General features: G+C 58.2%; 5 protein-coding genes across 5 annotated transcripts, besides 2 other annotated features; all 5 read right to left on the bottom strand.

Moving 5' to 3' along the window:
* Window positions 1-46: 46 nt before the first annotated feature.
* Window positions 47-724, bottom strand: LPMP_070600 (ras-related protein rab-14, putative; the record flags this gene model as incomplete). Its single annotated transcript, XM_010705766.1, has 1 exon — window positions 47-724. One exon carries the CDS (start codon window positions 722-724, stop codon window positions 47-49), a length of 678 nt encoding a protein of 225 aa, XP_010704068.1.
* A 1,847-nt stretch (window positions 725-2,571) lies between these two features.
* LPMP_070590 (cysteine peptidase B (CPB), putative) lies at window positions 2,572-8,001 on the bottom strand (the record flags this gene model as incomplete). The annotated part of the gene is made up of 1 exon (XM_010705765.1): window positions 2,572-8,001. One exon carries the CDS (start codon window positions 7,999-8,001, stop codon window positions 2,572-2,574), a length of 5,430 nt encoding a protein of 1,809 aa, XP_010704067.1.
* A 4,019-nt stretch (window positions 8,002-12,020) lies between these two features.
* Window positions 12,021-12,384: a repeat region.
* A 1,403-nt stretch (window positions 12,385-13,787) lies between these two features.
* On the bottom strand, window positions 13,788-16,253 carry LPMP_070580 (hypothetical protein; the record flags this gene model as incomplete). The annotated part of the gene is made up of 1 exon (XM_010705764.1): window positions 13,788-16,253. The coding sequence occupies one exon, from the start codon at window positions 16,251-16,253 to the stop codon at window positions 13,788-13,790; it is 2,466 nt and encodes an 821-aa protein (XP_010704066.1).
* Window positions 16,254-17,752: 1,499 nt separating this feature from the next.
* Window positions 17,753-18,230: a repeat region.
* A 769-nt stretch (window positions 18,231-18,999) lies between these two features.
* On the bottom strand, window positions 19,000-20,088 carry LPMP_070570 (adp/ATP carrier-like protein; the record flags this gene model as incomplete). The annotated part of the gene is made up of 1 exon (XM_010705763.1): window positions 19,000-20,088. The coding sequence occupies one exon, from the start codon at window positions 20,086-20,088 to the stop codon at window positions 19,000-19,002; it is 1,089 nt and encodes a 362-aa protein (XP_010704065.1).
* A 3,010-nt stretch (window positions 20,089-23,098) lies between these two features.
* Window positions 23,099-23,809, bottom strand: LPMP_070560 (Qa-SNARE protein, putative; the record flags this gene model as incomplete). The annotated part of the gene is made up of 1 exon (XM_010705762.1): window positions 23,099-23,809. One exon carries the CDS (start codon window positions 23,807-23,809, stop codon window positions 23,099-23,101), a length of 711 nt encoding a protein of 236 aa, XP_010704064.1.
* Window positions 23,810-24,989: the final 1,180 nt, after the last annotated feature.

The raw sequence follows: 24,989 nt of genomic DNA, 5'->3' as shown, positions 1-24,989 counted from the left end.
GGTTGGGGCGTGGGGAACAGGAGCAGAAGCAAGAGGAGCCTCCCCCCTAGCAGCAGCTCGACTCCGCCGCACCAGCGACGCCGCCACTCTTGACAGTCGTCAAATCAACTGGACCCCCGGCCTGGCCACTGTTTGCGGTTGAGGTGGGAATGGCGGCGGCGTGCAGCTGCACGCCACTCTCCGGATCGACTGGGCTCATCACACCACTCTTCACCTTCTCGTGAATGCGGCGCGCCGTAGACAGGAAGACCTCCTCGACGTTGCTGCCGTTTAGCGAGCTGCACTCCACAAACAGCAGATTGTGCTCCGCTGCAAACTGGGCTGCCTCCTCGTACGAGACCTCTCGCTGCTCCTCCAGGTCTGACTTGTTGCCTACGAGGATGAACACCGTCTCGGGCCCCGTGTTCAGCCGAGCATCCGTCAGCCAAGTGCCGATGTGGGCGTAGGTGGATCGTCGGCTAATGTCATACACGAGTAGCGCGCCGGCTGCGCCGCGGTAGTAGCCGCGCGTGACAGAGCGGAAGCGCTCCTGCCCGGCTGTGTCCCACATCTGCAGCTTCACAAGCTCGCCGTTGATGTCGATGACTGTGGTGCCAAAGTCGACCCCAATGGTGTGCAGCAGGTCCTTGCGGTACCGCTGCTCGGTGAAGAGGTGCATGAGGCAGCTCTTTCCAACGCTCATGTCGCCGATGATGATGTACTTAAAGATGTATTTGTGGCTCATTTTTTTCTCGGTCCCTTTATCACCCCGTGTGTGTCCCTGCGGATAAGGTGGAGCCGGTGTGGTAGATTGACGAGCCTGGGCAGCGGGGGCGAGGAGGGAGGGGGGGGTGCAGAGTAGATACACGCGAGAGCTTGGCGCTGGCCCTTCTCCCACAAGACCTTACACCTACGCGCACACAGCCACAGTCAGACAGAGACTCACACTCTCTCACACACAGAGAGAGATGCGCGTGGGCCAACTCGCGTGTGCAGAGATAAGAAAGGGAGCAGAGTAGAGGTAAAGCCTTGGGTAGACTCTGATGGAGGTGAGTAAAGATGGACAGTGCTGTTTCCCTCAACACCTCTGCACGTGTGAGTGTGTGTGTGGGGGGGAGGGGGGGATATTTGAGTGGGCGTGAAAAGGCTGGCAGCGAGGTGCGAGAGAAGTCAACAGGCGTCAAGAGACGGAAGAGAGGGGGAAAAAGAGAGACGTCAAGGTTGACGGTAGAGGTGGTGATGCGGACGTCAGCGAGGGAAAAAACATAGGCACTCACGCCAGAACCACCACCATCCCCTTCCTTGTGGAGTGCAGGAGTGAGACACAGGCAATCGAGAAGCAGCAGTCGGCGACGCAAAGGGGCTCTCCAACGCGTGCCGACTCCGTGCCCCCACCCCCCCCCCTCCCGCCTTCCACAACCCGTGGCGTACGCGCAGCCCACTTCCAGAGTCACGCATATACGCGTATGCTGGCAGTGCTGGCGGTGCCCCCCTCTCTGAAAGAAAAGGGAGAAAAACGACCGAGAAAAATGCGCACCACAGCGGTGTCTTCTCTCGTTCCTGAGCTTGCGTGCATTCCCTTTGATTTCCTACGCGTTCATCCCCACGTTCGTCTACTGCTGCGCGAGACGCTTCATCACACACACGCACAGACAGAGAGAGGGAGAGAGACAGCGAAAGGGGGAGAGAACAAATAACACCACAGACCACATAAGCGGGCAAACGGCTGTCTCTCATGGGAAGAGGAAAGGGGAGTGCATGCAAGTGATTCGCTCACGCTCTCAAACACGCGTGCACGCTCGGGATACTCCCCACGCGTGTTCTCCTCAGCCGCTGTGGCACCCGTCACTGGGGTGAGGAAGAGGGGAGTGTCTCTGACAAGATGGAAAAAGCTCAGAAGCTGAAGTATACAGGGGAGGAGGGAGAGAACAGCTGCTCCACCAAGGGAGAGACGCAGTCTGCGCTGAGGGGGAAAGAAAAGAGAGACAAAGTAACACAGAAACCCACACGACGCAACAGTCGGCATTCTTCCGGAGAGAGGGAGGAAGACGTTGCGTCATGATGATACTGCTACTCATGATCAACGGAGTCTGAGAAACCAAAAGAACGAGAGAGAGAGAAAAGTAAGTGGTGGGGGGTCGAGGAAGAGACACGCAAATACGAAGGAATTGGGGAAGAAGAAGTGATTGGACGAAGAGAACCGTGTCGCGCGCATAACTTCAGGAAGGAAAAGGGGGAGAGGGGGGATGCACAACATGCCAGGTGAAAGGAGCGAAGAAGAGACAAGACGGCGGTGACGTGGCTGCCGCAAATCTGATGTGTGTATGGGTGGATGAGTTTGCGCCTTCCCTCTGTGTTCACGTAGCGGAGAGTGTGTGCGGGCGTGGCTGGTCGAAGGGCGTTAAAAGAGAGCAGAAAAGCCACGGCGCATGCAGGGAACCACGTGAGTAGCTGGAGAGAGGAAAAAAGGATAAAAGCGAAGGAAAGGCACTTCTGCGGATACACGCACGCGTTTGCGAGCGTAGCGCAGCACCAAGAGCAGCAGCAGCAGCAGTGGCGTTCTGTGACGCGTACGATCCATCCTAGCCGCCTTTACAGGAAAAGAAGAAGAAGGAAAAGAGCAACCCCGACGGCCACGAACGGGGTGGCCTGGCGGAGGACTATCACATCCACGTTCAGTGGAACTAGTGCGAGTGCACCCTCCATAGACACCACAGCACGGGTGCTAGCATCAGCGGCGGCGGCGCCTCGCCGCTGCGACAGTCGCGCCAAGCTGCTTGATGCTGCCGCCAATGACCTCGAGTGTGGCAGAGATATTGGAGGCGTAGAGCTGCCTTGCGATACCTGCGTACGTGAACATGATGCCTTGCCGCGAGACTGAGTCTGTGACTGTGGCTGCGTCGTCGGAGCCTGGCGTGACCGTTTCGCGAGACCATTCTGCTTCAGTTGGCTGTGTTGGGGCATCTGCTTCGGTGTTGGGGTAGCGGTGAGGCTGTTGGACGCTGCGGTGGAGAGGAGAGATAACGGAGGTGACGTCATTGTCTCGGCGAACTCAACAGGTTGGTTATCCAGTTTCTCGGTCGATGCCTCAATGCTGTCATCGCCGCCACTCTCGACCACAATGGCGTCGCCAACGAAAGTGTCTTGCAGCTCGCCCTCCGCCGCCACCTGTGGCTCGTCTCGCTCGACGTCTAACAGGTGCGACCGCTTCGGCAGCAATGGCTTTAGCAGCCACTCCTCCACCTCCACTTCCGAATGTTCGTCTGAGCCCGCTGTTGCTCGCTCTTCCTTGCACTCCTCCGCCATCGTCGTTCGCTGCGGTACCTCGAGCGACTGCTCTGGGGACAAGTCGGCTTTACTAAGGTCCCGCATCAACGGCAGCGTGGCTACCGGAGTCCGTATGGGCAACTGGACAACGCAGCGCTGGCTGAACGTACGAGACTGGCTCGCTGAAACAGTGAGTTTGCCGAGCTCAACAGCCACAGCTGATGCGGACTCAGCCTCAGCGGCCGAAGTGATCTCTTCTTCCACAATCGATGACCACCCACGTACCTCCTCCATCGCCAGGGTGCCTCGCACCTGCCTCTCCAAGGCAACCAGCGACGACAGCGTTACCTCACACCGTTGGACACGCTCCTTGTTGATGATCACTCGTATGTCGCCCCAGTACTCCCTCAGGCAGGCCAGCGGCTCCTGCAGCGTTGCCCACCGTTGCTCCTCCGCCTCAAGTAGTCGCCGCCCTCTGGTAATGGCGTCAACCAGGGAGGCAACGCGCCCGTGCAGGGAATGAAGAGCGCCGGCGGCGGCACCGGCCATGCGTATGGAGGCGAAAGGTGAGCGTGAGATGGCGCGGTAGTTCCGACGGTCGTGGCGCTGAATTAGCGAGACCGGGTCCGACATCGTCGCCAAAGCACCGCTGCTGGTAGCCCCCATGGGCATGTGCTGGCCCCTTGGAAACTCCTTGCCAGAAGCAACAGCGCCAGCATCGCACAGCGGGGCAGATGTGCCAGCCATCATGCGGCAGAGCTGCACCGCCGCCTTCGCAACGGATAAGGCAGGCAGCACGGTGGAGTCGACAGCATACTCGTCCGCCTCCTCGGTCTTCTCGGCACCACTCCACTTCACTTCGTCCTGTGAAGCATCTACGCCCGCAGCGCGGCGGCGGTGGCGGCGCGTTTCCTTCAACATCACCTGTGCCCCTAGGACCGCCTGACGCGTGGGGCTCGACACGTCACTCGGACTTCCGTTGCCGTCTTTCAAGATGGTGGGCGTCGCCGTAGTGGTCCTTGGCGTCGTGGAGGCGCTGCTGGTGCATTCTACAAAGAGCATCTCGAGCTCCTCCAGCGGGGCACACACACGCTCTGTAAGGTAGCGGCCGTACACAGAGAACCGGCGTCGCAGCTGCTGCGCAATGCTGCACGTGGGCGTCACGTCGCTGTCATCGCTGCCCTCGGCGCTAGCGAGCATGGAAAAGAGGACGGAGCGAGGGCCCGCATTTCGCTTCTCGGCATCGCAGTCAGCCGCATTCTCCGCCGTGGTAGACGCCTCGCTGTCTTCGGCGGACTCTGGTGCGGAAAGGCAGGTCATAATCAAGCGCGTTAGCCCGTACCCGAGCATCTGCTGAACAGCCACCATGATGTCCTGCATGTAAGCGCGATCGCTGACGCAACGGTGGCTAGGAGTGGCGCCTGTCTTGGAAGTGCTGTCGGTCGACGCGAACACCACAGTGCAACGCCGGCCCGCATGTGCCTTCCTCTGGTGCTCCTCCCTGCCCTCTACGCCACAGTAGTCGGCCGCGCCATTGCCGCCGTTGCCAGAGTCTACCTGAACAGCTTCCACCTCATCCTTGACTATATCCATGAGCACCCGCAGCCGCCTGGCGTGTCCGCACAGCGCGTCCACACAGCAGCGCACGGCCTCCACAGCAGCTGTCAGCGCCATCGTCTCCTTGGCCACATCACAGCGCCGCAGTGACACGCTAACGGCGCTGCCGTCGTCGAACTCACCCCTATCCTTGTCGTCCTCGACCAACTGGCCCTTCATCTCACGCTTAGAAATCACTTCCTGCTTAGCCGCGGTACCGCTGACTCCCTGGCTCGCAGAAGCGGCGGCGGCAGCCGCGACAACTACGTCCTCCTCTGCGGTAGAAACTGTGGTGGCGGCTTCGGGGAGCGCCTTCTTGAGCGATCGCCGCTCCTTCGACCCCGTCTGCGAGGGGAGCAAAGTGCTCATGCTTGCCGTGCTGTCGGCCCCTGCAACCACGGCACGCGCCACACGCGAGAACACCGGCGGAGAAGAGGAGGACATCATTGCTGCCGAGGTGGGAAGCGGCTTCAGCTCTGCTAGGCCGCACCACGCCCGCACAGAGCCAAGGGAGATGTCCTGCCACGCCCACGGCTGCGCCGCCCCTCGTGCTCGAGCGATGCGTGGGCCCTCCTCAGTCGTCGTCGCAATTGTGGCTCCACGGGACTCTGCTGTTCGCAGCCCTGAGATCCCCGCTGAAACGGCGGCGGCTTCTTCTTCCACAGCCTCCGCGGTACCACTTGATGGGCTCTCAGCGCTACTGGTCCTCTTTGTGGTGTGCTGCACATCGTAGTCAACAGCGCTGGATAGAGAGAGCTTCGTCGTGAAGCGTGACAGCCCGAAGGTGAGTGGGAAAAGATGTGGTACAATGGTGCTAGCCAAGGACACGCCGGCGTTGTCGTCCATCCGAGCCGTCGCACCTGCAGCGGTGGACGAGGAAGGGGCCTCCATCGTCACTGACGCGCCTTCGCGGCCTTCTTCATTTGCCTGCAGTTTTTGCTCATTGTTCGTCGCCGGCGTCTCCTGAGCCTCAGAAGCGGTGGACGTTGCGGAAGTCTGCTGTACGTGCACGAGCACTGTGAGGATCAGTCGCGTCGGTGTGGTTGTGAGCCCCGTCGGTAGGTGGCGCAGCGAGCCGGTTTCGCCAGAGATGAGGGAGGCTGCTGGGGTGTGCGAAGAAGCACCACCCGGCTCCCCTTGATGCGTGTGAACATGGAGGCTGAGCGGCACGACACGCTGGCGATGGGCTTGAGCAGCGACAGTGGGCACTGCCAAGGTGCTCGATGCATCGCCGTCATGGGAGTTGACCTCCGCTTGACTAGCCAGGTCCACCTCCCCGGCCACCTGTCGCAACACCTGCTCGTCCACGCTGGCCAACAACCGCAGTGCAGCGTCATTCAGTACGCCTCGCAGTACGGTCGTGGGCAACACGCCCGTCAGCGTGAACTCGGCGAGGGCTTGATCCAGCATGCACTGCCGCTCGGCCGGTGCCACACCCCTCACCGTGGGAGGGATATGTTGCACATCAACCTGCAGCTCCAGCCGCAGAAAGCGTAGAGAGCTCTGCGCCGATGCACCTGCGGTCGCCGTCTTTGGCTTCAGCCGCCGTAGCTGAGCCAGCGCGCAGGCATCCGCCAGCCCGTGAGGGTACAAGCACGACTGCCGATCCACGAGCTCGTCCACAATGAGCGGGGTCGCTGCCGTCGACGATAACGAGGTCGCCACCCCACCAACGATGGAGTTGGCCATGCTGCTGTGGTGGTGGCAGCTCCCTGTTGAGGCTATTGTCAGGGAGTCGTCCCTCACAACAGCAACAGTGGGGACCGATATGACGTGCATTGGCGGGACGGCGTCCGCGATGTGTGAAGAGAGGTACGCCCACGTCGGCAGTACCGCGTCCACGTGGTCGCTGACGAGAGTAACCTCGCCGTCAACGAAAGTGGAGCGGCATGTAATGGCGGCAGAGCGCGTTGGCGGCGCACCGCGCTGCTGCGGCTGCGAAAACGACGATGAATCCGCACGTGTGGTGCGCTCCAAGGCGGCAGGGATCGGAAGCGAGGACAGCGACAGTAGGGACATCGCCAAGTCATCAGCGAGGCCGTCTGCCCCACCAACCACGCGGCGCCGCTTCTTTGATGCAAAGACCATCCATGGCAGTAGCAGTCGCACATGTGCAACGAGGTCCTGCGCAGAGGCGAAGGTACCGGCGCCAAAGGCTGGCTGCGGAGCCGGAGTCTCCCCGTACGGTGGCGGCAGAGGCAGCGGCGGCGGCAGAGGAGGAATGGTGGGAAACTGCTGGCCGTTTCCTGCCACGTTGTCTCGTACTGTTGAGCACGGCTCTGAGCGTGCCGTCTGACTGTCTGACAGTGACACAATGGGGATTGGGGGTGGTGGTGCTGGCTGCATAAGCTGCAGAAAGGCACCAAACGTCCTCACCACCGGCGAGCAGGGGAACTCGGCGTCGGTATTGACCTGCGTTCTCTCGGCCGGCGTCCTCGGGGCCACTGCCGCGGATGGCGAGAGCACTTCAGGTGCTAATGCTGATCCCAAGCGGTCCCTGACACTAGCCTGCGACGATGTCGTGACGCGAGCGTGCTCGCCGACGCCAACCCCGTCCTCCGGAACCTGAGAGGGTGACTCCACCGCAGCCTCGCAACGATCCACACCGGCAGAGACGCCGGTGGAGGTGGGAAGCCCCAGCAATGACAAGGTACGACGCACAACGTCGCGCCGCAACGCTGTTGCCTTGGCGGCCTCGTCGCGATCTCCACCACTGCCGCTCCGAGCGTGTGTAAGAGGGGAGGCAGCGGACGCTTCGTGCGGGCGGCGCATTGGGCGCGCACCTTTCTCCATAGCGCGTCGCATAGCCGATATGGGCGACATCGCCGAGGGCGGCGAATCCAGAGCCTCGGCTTGGTTCGTTAGCTCCGTTACACTCGGCAAAATAACGGCGGTGGAGAGCGGTACTGCAATGCTTCCGGCACCACACTTGAGGCGCTTATCCAATGCATGCAACTTGTGCGAGGCGTAAGCGTGTGAGGTGGTCATCGCGTCCACGTCCACCAGCTCTGTTAGCGGCGCCGTGCCCATCACAGTCACACCCACGCCGTCGTTGCCAAAGTCACCAGCGGTGCTGTCAGGACTCCTCTGCTCGATGACCGGGCCACCAACGCCGCTCTTTGTTTGTGAAGAACGCAGAGGGAAATACATGGGCTTCATCGAAAGCGCCGGGGGCGTTCCTGTCACTGTGGAGGGCTGCGCTGAGGCAGCCGCGGCGGCAGCGCGGCGCGACGACAAGGAGCGAGCGCGCCGTACACAAATCCCGTCCGCTCCGGGAGGTTCGGGACGCACCGAAATCAGCGGCATCGCTTTTGCGCTTTTTCTCCGCCCTTCAACTCCCTCCCTTCTCCGTCGCGCTGCCGTGCGAGTTGGGGCGCACGGCAGACGCTCTAGCAAGAGAAAGTGTGTGTGTGTGTGGTTGGGTGTGTGGGTGTGGGTATGTGTGAAGCTGCAGGAGTACAAGACGGCACAAGAGCACGTTGGTGCTGTCGTATGAACAGACACGCTTACGTGGAATGCGCTTTCCTTGGAAACCAGCCCAGCCCAGCCCAGCCACACACACACACACACACGGCGGACACAACGCTGCAGAGATGGTGGGGTGGGGTGGAAAAGAGAGAGAGGGAGAGAGAAACAGCTCTAGCTGATGAAGAAACCGAAACACACAAGCGCGCACACGGAGAGAGAAAGAGAGAGGAAGAGCCAGAGAAGGGAGGGAGGGGGTAAAGGATTAGGAGGTCGAACGGAGAGAAACACAGGAGGGAAAAGAAAGCCTCGAGCGAGAAGACACCACAAAGTATCGGCCCTTGTCTGCTACTGAGCAGCAACAACAGAGTGGGGGAAAGACAGCACAAAATGTAAAAGACCGTAGTCTAGGTAGGAGGGAGAGAGAGAGGGGGGAGGGGGGGTCGAAGCGTAGAGACTTCAACGAGGGAAAAACAACAACACGCACACAGGGAGGGAGGGAGAGATGCCACAGTCACAGACGCAACACAGCGAGAGAGTTTCGGGCGAAAAAAGGCGCACTCAGAGAGAATGAAAGAAAGAGGGATAAGCTGCCACACAAACACAGACGCACTGAACAGCAATGGGGGAAAGAGAGGAAGGGTCGGGAGCGAAGAAAAGAAGGCGTACACCAGAAAAGAGAGGGAAAAGCGAAGAGCCATGCAAGAGAGGAGAGGTAAGACAGTCTCTGTATGCCAGACACACACGCACACATAAGGAGAGGGAGAGAGAGAAAGAGAGACGCACAGCGGTGAGAGGAAAGTACATCAAGTATGAGAGAGCAAGAGCAAGATGAATCGAGCAAAGACTGATTTGGTTACTTTCCCTCTCTCTCTCGTCATAGAGAGATAAATATAGAGAGAAGCTTTGGATGATGCGTATATTTGAATACACGTGCCTACGCAGTAGAAGAAAAAAAGGAGGTAAAGACGGCCACAGAGGTGAAAGGAAAATTCTCCGCGTGTATAGGCGTTACGTGTGCGTGCGTGTATGTGTGTGTGTGTGTGTGTGTACCGGAGCGGATGTGCTAGAGAGGAGATGCGGAGCGAAGGCAAAAGGAGGGATCCGGTATCTCGCCTTTCACGCCTCATGCAAAGTGGAGAGTAGGTGATGCGCACACACAAAGAGAGAGCAGCCGTAAGAGATCGAGAGCGGGAGAGAAAAACTGGGTCGGTACACCTCCCGTGCTCACCCACTACAATGTGGAAATGGTGGTGGTGGTGGTGGGATTAGGGTGGCTCCTCTTCTTGCTGCTTGCTGTGTGACTTACGCGACCTCAAACAAGAAGGGGAAAAAACAAGGAAAAAGATGCGGAGAAGGGGAGAGAGAAGCCGAACGCCGCAAAGACGTACACACACGCACAGGCGCGCACAACCAAGAAAAACAAAGCGGCAGGGACAAAGGGAGAACACTAAAGACGTCAGACACAAGAAGAGGGAGGGGAGCGTCAAAATAATACACACGCGCGGGCACGTGACACAAAGGAGAGAGAGATGAGAGAGAGACGGGAGACGAGAGGGAACGCCAACAAGAACACGAGAACAACAGCCAGGCGTGACGAGGGACGGGAACAGTAGGAAGAAAAGGGAAAAGGAAAGCGAAAGAGGGGCGAAGCCAACAACGAAGCAGAAGAAGCGCAAAGGGGGGAGGGGGACAGGAAAGGGGGGAGTCGAGTGCTGAAGAAAAAAGGGGCAAAGGCGAAAGAAAGGAGCGGGGGTAAGTCAGAGCGAAGCGAGAAAAGGAAGAAGAAAAATTTGATACGTTATTTCATCAGAGCAGATGAAGAGGCGGGGGGAGAGGGGGGGGGGCAATAAGAGAAAGAGGGGTGGAGGGTAGAAGCGCTGTTCCAGGGACGCGCTTAGGTGGAAGAATAAACGAGAAAGACCGCAACGAATAACAAAGGGAGAGAGAGAGGGGGGGGGCAAAGAAAGAGACAAATCAACGACGACACAGTCGACAACAGTTATTACCTGCACGTGTTTTTTTTTTCGCTTTTTCTTGTGTGCTTGTCTCTCTCTCTCTCTGGGTGCAAGTGATACGTTGTGCCTATGCCCTCGCGAAGGCAAGTGCTGAAGACCCAAAGTGAGGGAGAGAGAGCGCGGCAGAGGCTGGACAAACACACGAGAAGGTTAGAAAGAGGGGAGAAGGCGGGCTGACCGGAGCACAAAAAAAAATGAAAAGAAGTGAGAGTCGCGAGAACAACGAGAGCGGGTGAAGAAGAAGAACAACAGAGAGAGAAAGGGAGAAGGCTGGCCGACGGCACCAACAAATGAAAGGAAGAGAATACTGCAGCGAAAAGCTCCACAAACCAAACGGTAGATAAACTGCACACACGCACACGCACGAGGAGAGAGAGAGAGAGAGACCTCCTTGCAGAGCAGCTGTCCCCCTCCGCCAATCTCCTGTCCACCTTTTACCTTTTGTGTGTGTGTATGTATGTACGCGCACCCCCTTTCCCCTCGTGCCACTGCAAGGACAGCAATTGAGCAAACCAATAAAGAAATAATGTGGTATGTCCAGAGAAACCGAATATAGGCCGAGGTGGAGAAAGAAAGAGAGAGACCGGGGGAGATCTAATCGAGGGTATCGCACGAGAGAAGACCAAAAAGGGGGGAAGCCGTCTTAGTAGAGGAATAGACAGAGAGGGAGAGAACAAGAGGAAGAGAGGAAGAGAGGAGGCGGCGGCGCTTATTTCAGATACACACCCGAGAGGTCGAGAAACGCCCCTTCCCCAAAGAGCGGGCCAGGGCTACACGGGGGAAAAAAAGGCGTCAGAAACACAGAGAGAGAGAGAAGCGGAAGAAATGGGCAAACGAAAGAGAAATAAGGGCGCACTTTACACGGACATGCAAGGCGGGGAGGGTGAGAGCGAATGATACTGTTAGCGATGGTTACCAAAAAAAGAGAAGGGAGAGGCAATAAGCGACCCCTTCACTTTGATGATATTGCCGACGCAGACGCTATGCGCGGGTACTCGATGGCGTGCTTTTTGGGGGGGCCTCTTGCCTTGCCTTGCTGTTGTTTGCTTCTGATTCCTTGGCTTTCGAATTGTCCAGCAGAGAAGGGACGCAGAAAAAAAAAATAGGGAAAGAGGGGAGAAAATCCAATCACGTTGTAGCGCTCGCCCGTGTGCTGCTCAATCTCGCTCTTCTCTGCAACCGTGTTGATGTCTGCCTCTTCTCCACCCGTACTTTTCTTGAGTGAAGGACGTTCGTTTTCCTCCTGCTCCTCGAAAAGGTGCGGCACGTACACACGTACACACACACGCACCGAGCAAAGCAGGCTGCGGTGTACACGTGAATCTCTTTTATAGACCCTGCAGCGTACGTGCAGGGCGTGTCTTGCTTTTCTCTATAACTAAAAATTGAGCACACCTGGGCACTGGCGCGCAGGACCGTGTGTCGATATAGGAAAGGGGCGTGCCGTCGGAGGGTGGGGGGGACTTGAATTGGCGAGTATGGAGGTGGGTAGGTGGGTGAGTGAGTGGGGGGGGGGGGGGGAAGGGGTGGACTGGGATGGAAACAGGCAAAAGGAAATATGAGGGAGGGAGGGAGGGAAGGAGAGAGAAGTGTGCCTTTTTTGTTTTCTTCAACGCGTCATTCGGGAATGAAAAGGCCACATACACATGCATGACCATTACCTCGTCGACCCCCGGTTGCACTACCGTGTGATGCCAGGGAACCGGGGTGCCAGCCAACACTGTTTGGCGTCGCTCAGCCTCACTGCAGTCCCACAGCATACAGAGCAGGCCCGGTACAGCGTTACGCTCAACATCACCGCAATGCAGCAATCGTAGAGAAACGATGGGCGGGTGCGTCAGTGTTTGTTGAACCATCGACAGGATGCGTAGTGAGATGGTCCAAACGCCATCATGACCGCGCGTCTCTTAGGCAGAGCACCAGCCGAGGTCTGGTCCGCCAACACCACGAGCCTGCGCAACAAACACCTGCGTGTAGCTTGCAGGCTCTTGGCTTCCCTACAGAGAGTGGGTACTGGTTCCTGGTACGACGCGCGGTAAGGTGGCCGACATCATCAGAGGGGAAGTGGGCGTGAAAAGGAAAAGAAATAATAATGAAGAGAAGAGGCGCAGTGCAGTAGTGCGCTCAGCAGGAAAGGTGGTGGAGAGAAAATGAGTTCAAGGTCGAGGGTGAGTGTGCGGAGAGGGAGGGAGGGAGGGATGCACGACTGGCGTGAGTCCACACACGAGTGAGACCAACGCAAGGGCAGCAAACGAGCACAGAAAACTGTGCTGCCCAGGAAGGCTGTGAAAGGGGGCTGGAAAGGGGGGGGATGAGAAACTACAAAGCCAAAAACATCACAACAAAAGAGTCGAGGGACCGATAGGTGGGAGGAGGAGGGGAGGGGAGAAACCGCAATGGCTGGCGCACGCACGCGGGGAGAGGGAGAGGGAGTCTCGTTTATACTTTCCACGTTCGGCCGTTGTTCTTGCAGGGAGGGATGATGGTAGGCCGTGTGAGCAAATGAAGTTTGGGCCTTCTGCAGCTACTCGGCGCCGGGCAATCCACAACGCGTTGGTGTGCCCGAGTAAGCGAAGAGAAAGGAAAGAGGAGAGGGAAGAGCAATCGAGTGCATGTGTGTGTGTGTGTGTGTCGAGGTGGGAAAGTCGAGGGAAGCGGGGTATATGTTCTCTTGTGCCGGTGGTGGTGGTGGTGGTACACCTATGGCTCTTCTTGTTCGTATTCTCCCTTAGAGATAAAATGGGGGAAAGAGAGCTCGGACGAGAAGGGAGGTGCTTGTGTGTTCGTATGCGTATGAGAGGAGAAAGAGGGGATACACATTCCCCTGCTGTCTTCCCTCTGGTGGATAAGGTGGTGGGTCCAGTGTCACGGTGGAGTCAGAAAGGGGGAGAGAGGTGAAAGAGGGACGAGGCGGTGGGGGAAGTAGGGTTCGCAGGAGGTAGAAGATGCGAGGCAGAGTGATTGGAGAAAGCGACGAGACGGCGTGAAAAAAGGCGGGGCGCACTGGCATAGAAGAGGTATATTATGTCGTACCGCCCTGCGTGGGCAGCTGTATGGGCTTGTGTTGGCGTATGTATGTGGGTCTCCCTGTGCAGCTGTATTGCTGGTGTTCACAGTGGAGGTCCATCAGCTTTGAGATGAACAAACCCACAACAGGTAAAACAGGAGAAAGGAGGGGAAAGAGGGAGGACCACGCATGGCGAGGAGGAATGACCCGCGCATGATTTATGCCAAGTAGCCGTGTGCGTGTGTGGGTGTGGGTGTGGGTGGGTGGGTGTGCGGCAAAGAAAAAAAGGCCGAAGAACGCGAAGAAATGAACCATACAGGGAAACACAGAGAGAGAAGAAACTGCGAGCCCGTACACACACACACACACGCACACGTCAGTGTGGCAGAGCCGTCCATCTCACGGGGCGTCTATTCCGGGGTTCTCCCCTTTTCGTTCAGCATGTGGTTTGCCTGTCACACCTTCAAGCTTCGGTTGCGCTCCACCACAGCCATCATGGCACCCACCCACGCCTGTCGATCGCCCTCGCATAAAAAGGATACAGCGACTGGACGAGATGCGAAGACGAAGACGGCGCACATGCCGCATGCCACCCGACGACCCTCGTGATCGACCACCACCGCGCCACCACCACCATCGCAGAAGCTGGAGCCGTCGCCGCTACTGCTGATGCCACCCTTCGTGTGAGGGAACAGAGTCATGTACATCTCACTGATGCCACGTCCAGCGCCGACGTACACGGCCTCCAGGTGAATGAGGTTCAGCGCCGTTTCGTACGGCACCTCCTGCTGGGAGAGGGAGAGCCCCGTCGGCAGCAGCGCCCCGTACTTCGACCGCTTCGCACGTGGCAGTCGATCGTGTTGGTGCACCCCAATCGGCGTCGCCCACGTAAAGTGCGGCATGAGGACCTCACTGCCACGATACATATCCTTGCAGTCGAGGATTTGGAAGAGACGCAGGTGCGGTCGGCGAGTGTTGTGGATGTACTTGACAGCGAGGGTGCCGCGAGAGCGCAGTAGCGGCATGAGGTCTTTAAGAGGTCGCTTGACGATGCCACTTGGCAGCTCTTGAGCTGCCGCGAGTGCCGCTCGATCTGCACCGCCACTAGGGCCTCTACGACCGTCGCACTCGCCCGTCTCACCATCGTCGTCACTGCCTTCGCCAGAGTTGCTGCGGCCCACGCGCCGGTCTCGCACGTGCACATGACGACCGTGAGTCTGCAAGGACGCATCTTGCCGACCATTACGGTGGTGCTGTCTACTGTTCCTCGTGTCACCTTGGTGGTGATTGAGCCAAGAAGACGACGAGGACCCAGCCGGCATCGCAGCAAACCTGCTCGGCGCCGAGGAAGGATGGTGCTGTGATGCCCCCAAGACCATACGTGGCTCAAAAGACGGCGACTGGCGATTTGGCTCCGTCACCCGCGATCGTACTGCTCTGGCGGTGTCTGCTGTGCTGCGCAGATGTCGATGCAGCGGCGACGGCTTGGCAGCTTGAGCCCAAGAGGGGACGGCCTTGGCGTTTGCGTCGTCCAAGTTGTACGACAACGCATCACAGGCAACCGCGGTCTGGTTAGCAGGACTTCCACGAGCGTGAGTTTCCTTGCGAGCACGGGACGCCGGCGTCGTGCCGGCGGCGGCAGGTAACAAAGACGACGTAACTGATAGCTTGTGATGGCCCTGCACGGAGGGCCCGACGCCCGTGGTGATGGCGTCGTCGTTGCGAAAGGCTGGCAGCCGAGCCGTGATGATTTGAACTGGGTGCGTGCCGCCGCCACTGAAGGCGAGCTGGTCATTCGGGGCGCGGTAGGTGGTTCCTGTGCAAGAGGTCGTGTTGCTATTCGCTAACCGACGCTCAGCATCGGATGCAGTGGTGCACTGCTGCTGATGCTGAACCCTCGCAGAGACGCAGGGCTGGCTTGGGAGGACCGCATTGTCAGGGGGTCCCCGGGATGCGTAGGTGGTTGCGGGCGCAGGTGGGGTAGGTGTGGTGACTGGCGGTATCTGCGCCTCGACATCATCCAGCTCACGGTCATCCACCTCCTCTCTCTCTCGTGAACCAGGGGCAGCAGACGATCGACGTGGAAGATATGAAGAGGAGTGACACAACGCAGCAGCCCCCTGGTGCTGTGTATAGCCGTCGCGTCGCTCTCTCTGCGGCGGTGGTGGCGGCGCTGGTGCAACTCTCGCAATGACGTTCTCCGCCGGGTCTTCGACCAGAAAGGATGACGTCTCCATCCCGGCCTCCCGCCGTGCCTGCCGCACTGTGCGATAGAGGTCGATGTAAAAGCACTGCGCTAGCCCGGCCACGTCCTCGGCGCTCAGTGACTCTATGCCACGCTCCGCCTCGCCAGCCTCCCTGGCGTAGTAGTCCTTGAGGTAGTATGCGATGCGGCAGACGTTGGCAGCGTGCTCGTTTGCGTTGAGGTGACTAACGAGCTCAACTGACTCGACAGGGTGCACAACACGGTCAGCCGAAGCACTCTGTGGCGCTGTGGTTGAGGTGGCGCCTGTAGACGACGGTGCTAACGGTGGGCGTCGCAGCGGTTGACGCCAAGACTGCGAGCTCTGCTCCTCCTTCACCTCTTCATAAGCAGCGTCACAGTGCGGTGCGTGGGCCGTTGGAGGTGCATAGACCGCAGGCGCCGCTGGCGACACTGGATGTGACGCGTTGATCCCGTTCACAGAAGAGCACTGTGCAGAGTCCTCCTCCCATGCATGCTTGTCCCTCTGCCTGGGCGGCTCATACGGCGATGGCGATGCTGCTGGGACCGCACCTGCGACGGTTGTAGCGATGCCACAATGTGTGCCTTCGCCGCTGCTGTCTCCCCACCCCCACAGCAGCGATGAAAGCGAAGACCCGCGAAGAGGGACGAGTGGCGACGGCGCGGACGAGTGCCGCCACCCCAGTGGGGATGGCATCGTCGTCGTCACCGAGGCGGCCGTGCGATTGTACAGCGGCGAGGACGAGAAAGACGAGGCACGGAGCCACCCCCACCCCGATGCGGGACGCGGCGACGACGCCTTCTTCCACCCGCCGCTTGCCACTCCACCAGTGTACGGGTACAAATTTCGGCGGGTGGAAGAAGGCGGCGAAGCCGAGTCCTTCCCGTAGCGGAACATCCTGCGGGATGACGGTGCTGCCGAGGCGCCCGACACACCGCTTCTCGAAGTGTTGGAGTCGTAGAGAAAAGGCAGGCAACTCCGATCGGCTCTATCGATGCTCGCAGAGGAGGCTTCGCAGATGTACGGCGAGTGGCCGAAACTGGACGACGTCGTCGCAGCTCCCGAGTGCTGGAGAAGCGACGTGTCGTTCAGCACGGCGTCGTTTCGGGAATCGTGCGCGCTGTGAAGAGAAACTCTAGCGTTGCTGAGGCGGCTGATCGCAGAGTACGTCTCGCTGCCACCAATCCTCACACGTCCGTCTTCGCCTACGCTGTCTTGCCGGAGGCGTCCACAGGTGGCGAGCCGCCGCGCACTATTGCTGCAGTTGATCAGCTCTGATAGGTGCAATGGAGAATGGCCTTCGGGAATAGACGCGTCGCGTAGAGCTGAGTGAACAGTGTCGGATGCCTCCTTTGGTGGTGCCCTGCGGGTGGGGGAGTCGGACTGACTGACGAAGTCCTGCAAGTAGGCGATGGAGTCAGACACAGACGGGCCCGCTGCGGCTGGCATGTCCCGGAAGAGCGATGCGATGCAGCACAGCACACGGCTCCTTTGGTGAATCGAGATCTACGGAGATGGGAGAGCTTCTGTGTAGCCCTCCCCCCGCCTTTTTTTTTTAGAAATCTATGTGTGCGTGGACGCTTCCCCTGATGAGCAACGAAGCGTCGCAGCAGCACGTCAGTGATGCGCTCTCACCCGCTCAGAGGTGTGCAGAGGTCCGAGGGCAAAGGGGGGGGGCGTGGGGGCCTGTTGCAGCACAGCGAGCACAACCTACTAAAATATGCGACGAAGGGAACGTGAAAAATGAGTTGGAAGGAGGACGGAGTAGAGTAGTGAGAATCCACGCACGAGGCAAACGAAAAAAAAAGCACGCCGCGAACGTGACCGTTTCATGGACATTGCTGAGGTGCACCTTCACGCAGGCGCGTGGGCAGACCGCTGAAGCACAGATCAGTCGGTGACACACGCAGGTGTGAGCGTTTTCCACTTCGGCCTTAAGCGTTCAATGTGATCGTCAGTATGCGTGGGGTTGTAGACAAATACACAGGCCGTGTAAGCGCACAAAGACACGCTGTACAATTGCGGTACTTTGATGGGGGGGCCGCGGTGGAGGTGTCGGGGTACACCTAATGAAACTCAGGACCACCCACTATCACCATCGGCATGGTGTCCTAGTGGCTCTCCCCTGAGTCTTCTACCGTCGCCGCGAGTTTTTCATGTTCCCTTGCGTGTCCTTGTGATTAAACCTAAACACTGGTGATGTGGGGGCACACCTCAGCGGTGACAGGGTCCCCCACCCACGCTCTGTGCGTGGGGAGGCAAGGCGGCCCCTCACCTCTGCTAATGCCGGGCCGCCTCCGGTGGTGACGGGGTGCCAGGCACCTACGACATAGGGGGAGGGGTCAGGGCGATGCCTCGCTACTGCTGTCGGCGGTGAGGGCCTAGGCGGGCTTGCGTCGGTGAGCGCCCTGCGGCGGGGAACGCATTTGCGTCATCCATGCGATGGGCAGAGCGCCAACACCGCATGGGCGCGTCTCGCCCGGGCCCCGCCGCCCGTTGGTGGTGAGCGGCTGTGAGGCGGGTGAGCGCGGCTTGGGTCGGGGGGTGCCGTGCTCGGATGGCGGGGTCAACGCGTGTGTCCACGGCTACCTTCGCAGCACTTGATGGGCATTGTGACAGGCCGGGAGTTAAGTGGATGTCAGTCCACATCTGTTCTACGGCGGAGAGTGGACAGGTGGAGAATAAAAAAGAGTTTTAAAAAATATATAATAAAGAAAATTCAATCAAACGAAAGGGAGGTGAGTAGTGGAGTGGAGGTGTGGTAACGTACGCACGTGTATGTGTGCGTCATTGGGCCTGTCCGTACATGCATGTGGGTGATGAAGAAGTGAAACGCACGAGAGCCCCGCATACGCACACGCACACAGAGAGACACGCCTCAATGACAGATGCGTCGCTCTCTCTCTCTCTCTCAAAGCGCACGTAGACCAGTCTGAGGCGTGCCTATCAATCCGGCGCAATCTTCCCTGCATTCCCCCCTCCCACCACCGTTTGCAGCCACAGCCGTCAACGTCACCGACATGGTCACCCGTCACCCGGATCCTTCGTCAAGTCGCTCCCCGTCAACCCATAAAAAAAAAAAGAGAAGAAAAACGAGACATGTGAACAATAACGAAGCGAAAAATATATAGAAGAGGAGAGAGAGAGAGAGACCATCACCACCACCCGCCACGCACCAGCGCGCCCACGCACGGAGACGATACGTCAGCGTTGTACATGTGGCTATGGCGCAACTGTGAAACAGTCAGCGACACGAACAAAAAAAAAAGAGCAAGAAAGGCACTCCCTCGCTGCCTCTACCACCATAGTGCGTCGTTGAGTGTTGGTGCTTGGGTATGGAAAGTGAAGGAGGAGGAAGTGAAGTGCCCTCTCCATACTCACCCCTCCAACCCTCCAACCCTCCAACACACACACAACGCCTACAGTGAAAACAGTGTACAATTTAGTACGGCAGCCCCACCAAGACAAGTCCTGTCGCCGTTATCATCTTCGTCAGGGTAACGGTGCCGCCGCGGAAGAAGCCACGGATGCCCTCCTTCTGCGCGATGCGGACCATACACTTCATGGCGGATGAGTACTGTAGACGGTCCTCCATCACAGCGACCATCATGCGATGGCGCACCAGGTCTATCGGATGCAGGCACAGGGTCGTCGTGCCGGATACCGTCAAGCCACACACTGTTTGAATGATCGCCGGGGTCCACCCACTGCCCTCCTCGTCTGGTGGTACGTACGGCGCTATGAGGTTCAGCAGAGCATTCTGCACAGACTGGTAGACAACGCTGCCAAAGATAAAGAGAGTGAGGCCTCGGTAGAGGAGGTGGGGGCATTCGCTCATCACAGGATGGGAATAAAAGGCGAAGCTATTGCGAAACTTGTACGAGGCGCCGACGTGGGACTTGACGTCGACGGCGAGGCGGAACCGCGCGTACTCTAGGGGGTAGCTCACCATGGTGGCCGCCAGTGCACCGCCGAGCAGGGCGGCGTAGCTGGCCACCGTGTAGTCCACCACAGAATGCGTCACACAGAAGTTGAAGATGAACGACTGTGTTGGGTACGCAATAAAGACTTGTGCGAGCAGGATAGGGAGAAGCGAGACCACCTGGATGAGGTTGCCGCGCCAGAAGCTCCGCGTCCCCTCCATGTGCCTCAGGTAACTCACGCAGGACCACACTGTCTTGAACTCGCACTGAAGAGCTCCCGCGCGTTGGAGCTCCTTTTGGCACTGCATTACGTACTTCACGCGCTCGAGCGGGGCCAGCACGGTGCGGCTAACTGCTCGCATGAGCCAGAGTCGCTGGATGTACTCCACAGAGATGAGCGTTAAGCCATCCTCTTCGTAGAGGCGCTGCTGGCGGTCGTGCTGCGATGCCGACCCGCACGGCTGCGGTGAGCATGACGGCCCGGCATGTTCAGCCTCCCGCGTCCCGCCGTGAGACAAGGAAGACGATGTGAAAGACCGCTCCCCGGACCTGTACGCAGAGCCGCCGCCGCCGCTACTGCCTTGGGCGGCGACGCTAGTGGTTGGCATGGCTAAGCAGTAAGAAAGGTGCAGAAGTGCCAAAGACCCTTTTGCTCTCCTTTCCCCTGCGCTGGTATGCGTGTGCGTGGGCACGTTTGTGCAGCGTGTGAGGTCTCACAAAGCACACACACACACGGACGCGCGCGCCCACAAAACACACATGCACAGAGAGCACTACAGTCGAAGTCGGCGATTCGCTGCCCGATTACGCGAGAAAGGAGCGCGACGCAGACGCCCCCTCGCTAAGGCGCACGCATACAGCGAATGGAAGATGCAAAAGACGACGCACGCGCACTGCACGAGCGGACACGAGTCACGCAGCCAATGCGATGGCCTGAAAAAAAGACCCACCGAACCGTTTTGCGGGTACACACGTGCCTACGTAAACACTGGTCGAGGATGCCTTCGCGCGTGTGTATCAGTAATAGAGGTGAGGCCTGTACGTGGTGATCAAGTGTGCGAGAGAGAGAGAGGGGCGGCGGCAGCAGCGGCGGGGTAGAGAGCAACCTAGCAGGTTAGTAGTACAAGAGTAACCACAGAGAACTCAAAATATGCAAGCCCCCAGCCCTCTCTTCGTGTGTGGAAGAGCGAGATACACAGCAGATCGCTCACTCAAGGGAGGAGGAAAAAGAAAAGAGTGAGAACGAGCAACGAGGGTAAGAAGTGCGAAAAAAACGAACGCGGACGATGGAGAGGGGGAGAGGGGAGAAAGGCAGAGGGAGAGAGAGAAGACCACCGCGTGTGGGGAGATTTGTGTGATTTGGGTGCGTGTGTGTGGGGGGAAGGGGGGGAGGGGGAGGGTGAAGGAGGCGGCTTAGGTATACCTGTGAGGAAGAGGAAGAAGGAGAGAAATAAGAAGAGGCCAAGGTGACAACGCCCATACCCACGCCGAAGTGTCTGTCCGTGCACGTCTAGCCGACTCTCTCTCTCTCTCTCGCTCTCCCTCTCTGAGTAGGTGTGTGGGTGTGTTTGTGAAGACGCGCCTCAAACAAAAGGCAAAAAGGGGGTCCCAGAAATAGAAGGAAAGGCGTACTGGTACAAGGGCGTGGGGTGCGCGAGGGGAGAGAGGAAGAGAGAAGAATCGTGGAAGTGAGCTACTTGAGCAATAGACCAACCAAAAGCCACAGCCAGAGCGAAGAACGGGCGAATACAAAAAAAAAAAAAACGAACGCAGAAGGCGATGGAGACAGACCGTCAGCCACCGACGCGCAGTGAAAGAGCGCATGTGCGTGGGCCGTGTACAGCGTGCCAACCCCAACGCCAACCAGGAAGAAGGCAGACGTTTGCAGTGCAGGTGTACCCAAGTGATGCCAGAAGGCAAGCGTAGGAGAAAGGACAAGGAGAAAAAGAGAGAAGAGGAGGGGAGAGTTTTCGTGTGCATCTGTCAGTGGGTGGAGAAAAAGCGCGCACTTTGCTTTTCCGGATGAGGAGTAGGACAACTGCCCTTTCAAAGCAAGGCAAAGTTAGGAAGAGAGAGCCCAATGACGAGGCATTGCCAGCGCTGTAACTCGACCCCTTGCGTTCTCTCTTCCTCTCGCTCTCCTTTCTCCTTGATCACAGTCGGTTCGCTGCACACCATGCCAGTAGGAAGTGAAAACGTCCTGTCCTAGCGTTCTCCCTCTCGTTTCCTGCTGCAATCAAGCAGACCAACACGCTGCGTGCATTGCAACACGCAGGTGAATCACCGAAGCGTCGAAGAGACAGAGACAGGGAGAAAGGGAAAGAGGCATCCCTCTCCGTGAACACGATCTGACACACACCACGCGACACACACTCACTCATACAGAGGTACAGGCGTCCACATTCACTTGAGTCAATCTGAGGCTATCCTGTAACACGTGAATGGGAAAAAACGACAGGGTGATTTAAGCCTGCGCGCGCCAAAGTGCTCTCCTAGTTGCTCTCCTCGCCCATAGCGCGCATTTCACCCCAGGAATGTGAGCTGGTTTGTGTGCGTCTGCATTCATATGCCTACGGTCACGCGCCTACCCTTCGCCAAGACCAAGTTTGAACGGCTCTTTTTTTTTCTCCTTTCGGACACCACGCTCAAAGTGCAGATCATGCGCATGCAAGTCCAAGAGGCAGCCGCATCAGCCATATACGCCTACCAACACGTATAGAAATATATATATATACATGCGCACACACATGTGCGTGCCCTCCCCCCATCTACGGCTTCGCTGCAGCACGGAGAACCTTCAAGGCCTAGAAATGGGAGGGGACACGCATCGGCAATCGTATTCATATGTGTGTGTGTGTGTGTGCCCATGCACGGACGCATATGCCTGCGTGGATTCATCTGGATCTGCGTCTGCATGGTGGGGTGGAAGCAACGAGAAAAAAGCATGGAGACAAGGTGGTGTGGTCAAGAGACAGGGGGAGGAGTACTACGCCCATCAAAGCACACAACGAGGACAGGAGGAGGAGGGTAGAGGGAGGAGCGGGCTTACTTATCTGAAAAGAAACGCAGCAGCAACGGATTAGAGGAGAGAAGAGCGAGTAGTAGTGGGTAGCAGAGTCCAAAGCAGTTCATTCCCTCTCATAAGCAACACGTAACCACCAGCAACGAGAACGCCAACGCCAAAAAAAACGAGACGAGCACAAAAGGGAAAAGAAAAAATGCACAAAGTCGCAAAAAGCGAAGAATAAGAGGACAATGCCCAGCCGCACGGCAGGGGAGAGCAGAAAGACGTGTGCCACACACGCACACACACACACGGGCTGTACGATGTGAGCGAGAGAGAACGAGAGACAGAGAGACAGAGGAGTGCTTCGGCATTCGATAAGGGGTACCCGCTAGAGCGATACAGATGCCCTCAGATACCCCCTTTTCTTCCCGCCCATATCGCTTTCTTTTCGGTGTGTCGCGCAGTCCCTCTCACTTCACACCCCTTGAACTTCATAGAGAGAGAGAGAGAGGTTCTCCTCGCCCTCCCCCCCGTCTCCGCCTGCCACACCCTCTGGTGCAGTTCGGTGTGTCGAACAGAACGAGCCTCTCTCTCTCTCTCTCTGCCTCTCGTTACTTCTTAGATCTCATGCGCTTTGTCCAGATGGACACAAAGACCAGCACCAGCAACGCCACAATACAGAGCCCAAGTAGGGAGAGAAAGCACTTGTCGCGTGCCAGTTGCCGGTAGAACCAGCGCAAATCACGTGAGGCGTGGTCGATCTGGCCTCGCAAGTTGTGCAGCTCCTCATCGATGTGGTACATGCGCTCCGTCTGCTTCTGGAGCTCTGCTAGTGTGGTTCTACCCGTCTCCTCCGTCACATTCTGCAGCCGCTCGGTACGCTGGAGAGACTGCAGCGCATCCTTCTGAACGTTGATGGCAGCACTCAGCACCTGATTCGAGTCCGTGAACCCCGTGCCGTCTGCCTTGCCATCGCCCATCATCTCCTCCTCACGCTGCTCCTGATACGTCTTCAGTCGCGGAGTCCCGGAGCGACGAGGATAAATCTGGCTCTTCATCTCTGCATCGTAGTTGCGGATGGTCTGGTCGCGATCCTTACAGACAGCATCGTGATCCTGCCGCATATCTAGGTCCACGGTGCGACGGCTCTCGGCACGCAGGGCGGCCAGCTTCTGCCGCGCCTCTCGCATTATCGGGCGAGCCTCCATCTCTACCTGTTTCTTCTCAGGCAGCGTGTTGGCAAGAATTACCCCCTCAACTCTCTTCCTGAGAATGGCGAGGATGGCATCGAGCTCCTCCAGCGCCGTTTGAAAGGAGTCCATTTTTTACTCTACTCCAACAGGAGTGCACGCACCGAATCACAGAGTCAGCACGTGTGATGGTTGAAGCCCCACACACGCAGGCGGAAGCACACGCACGAGCGTGTTTGTGGAGAGGGATGTCCGTATGAACAATACAACACTGCGTGCCAATCCGCAGCCTGAGTGCCTCACGTACGCGACTCCTGCTCAGCAGGCAGCGCTGGAATGAGCTGGACTGAGCGGCGTGTCTTTCGAACCCAGATGAAACAAACCGTGAAAGAAGGAAAGGGCAAATAGCGCGATGAGCCTCCGCGTGTTGCCGCGCACGGTCGTACGAGTCCAAGCGTGTGTCTGTGTGTGTGTGTGTGGGTGGGTGGGTGGGTGTGCTGGTCTACTCCTCTTCTTTGACTGTTGTTGTTTTGCTGCTGGCGAGTGAGTAGAGACGTACGGAAGCTGGGAGGAGGAACAACGTGCTCGGCAGCCCACAACAGCGCACGTCCCACATCATCCTCGGTGAAACGCGGCGACAGCGGTAGTTGAGGCACAAGCCGAAGAAAAAAAAAGGAGGGGGCGGGTAAAAATGTTGGGAAGAGGAGGGGAGATGCACCCGTGCCAGGACAGCACCCGAAAGCGAGCAAAAGCCAACAAACACACACACACGCGGAAGCGAAATGGAAAGGAGATAAAAACAAAGAGGAAGAGAGGAGAGGAAGAGAGGGGTGGGGCTGCACCCAACATAGATGAGCGTGGCGTCTGCCCCCCCCCCCCCGCCGGGGGTGTGAGTGCCTCAGGGTACAAACAGAGATGACAGAGGCCATCTCAGCGGTTCTGCACGCGGGCGCAGCTTTCACAAGCGCATGTTTACCAGCGCGTGCACGCAATAAAGCCAAGCAGCACACAAGAGAGAGTGTGTGTGTGTGCGCTGTAGCATCTCCCCTCTCCTTTTCTCTGGTGGTGCGTGTTGCTCCCCAGAGAAAGAGAGAGAAATACGGTGCAGACATTTAGAGGCGCACCATCACTTGAAGGGTGCGAGCATCCTCGGTGGAAATGGAAAGGAAAAACAAGAGAAATAAACGAAAACGAGAGAGGACGATCTGGTGTTACTGCAGGCCCTGTGTGCGCGAGTGAGTGACTTAGCGTCGGCTGAGAAAGAAGGCTGTGTGCGCGACCAAGAAGAGAAACACCAACAGCGGCGTAAAGC

The sequence above is a fragment of the Leishmania panamensis genome (genome assembly GCF_000755165.1).
Source record: "Leishmania panamensis strain MHOM/PA/94/PSC-1 chromosome 7 sequence".
Taxonomy (NCBI): Eukaryota; Euglenozoa; class Kinetoplastea; order Trypanosomatida; family Trypanosomatidae; genus Leishmania; species Leishmania panamensis.
Note: the sequence above shows the minus strand (reverse complement) of the source record. Positions and strands in the feature narration are given on the sequence as shown.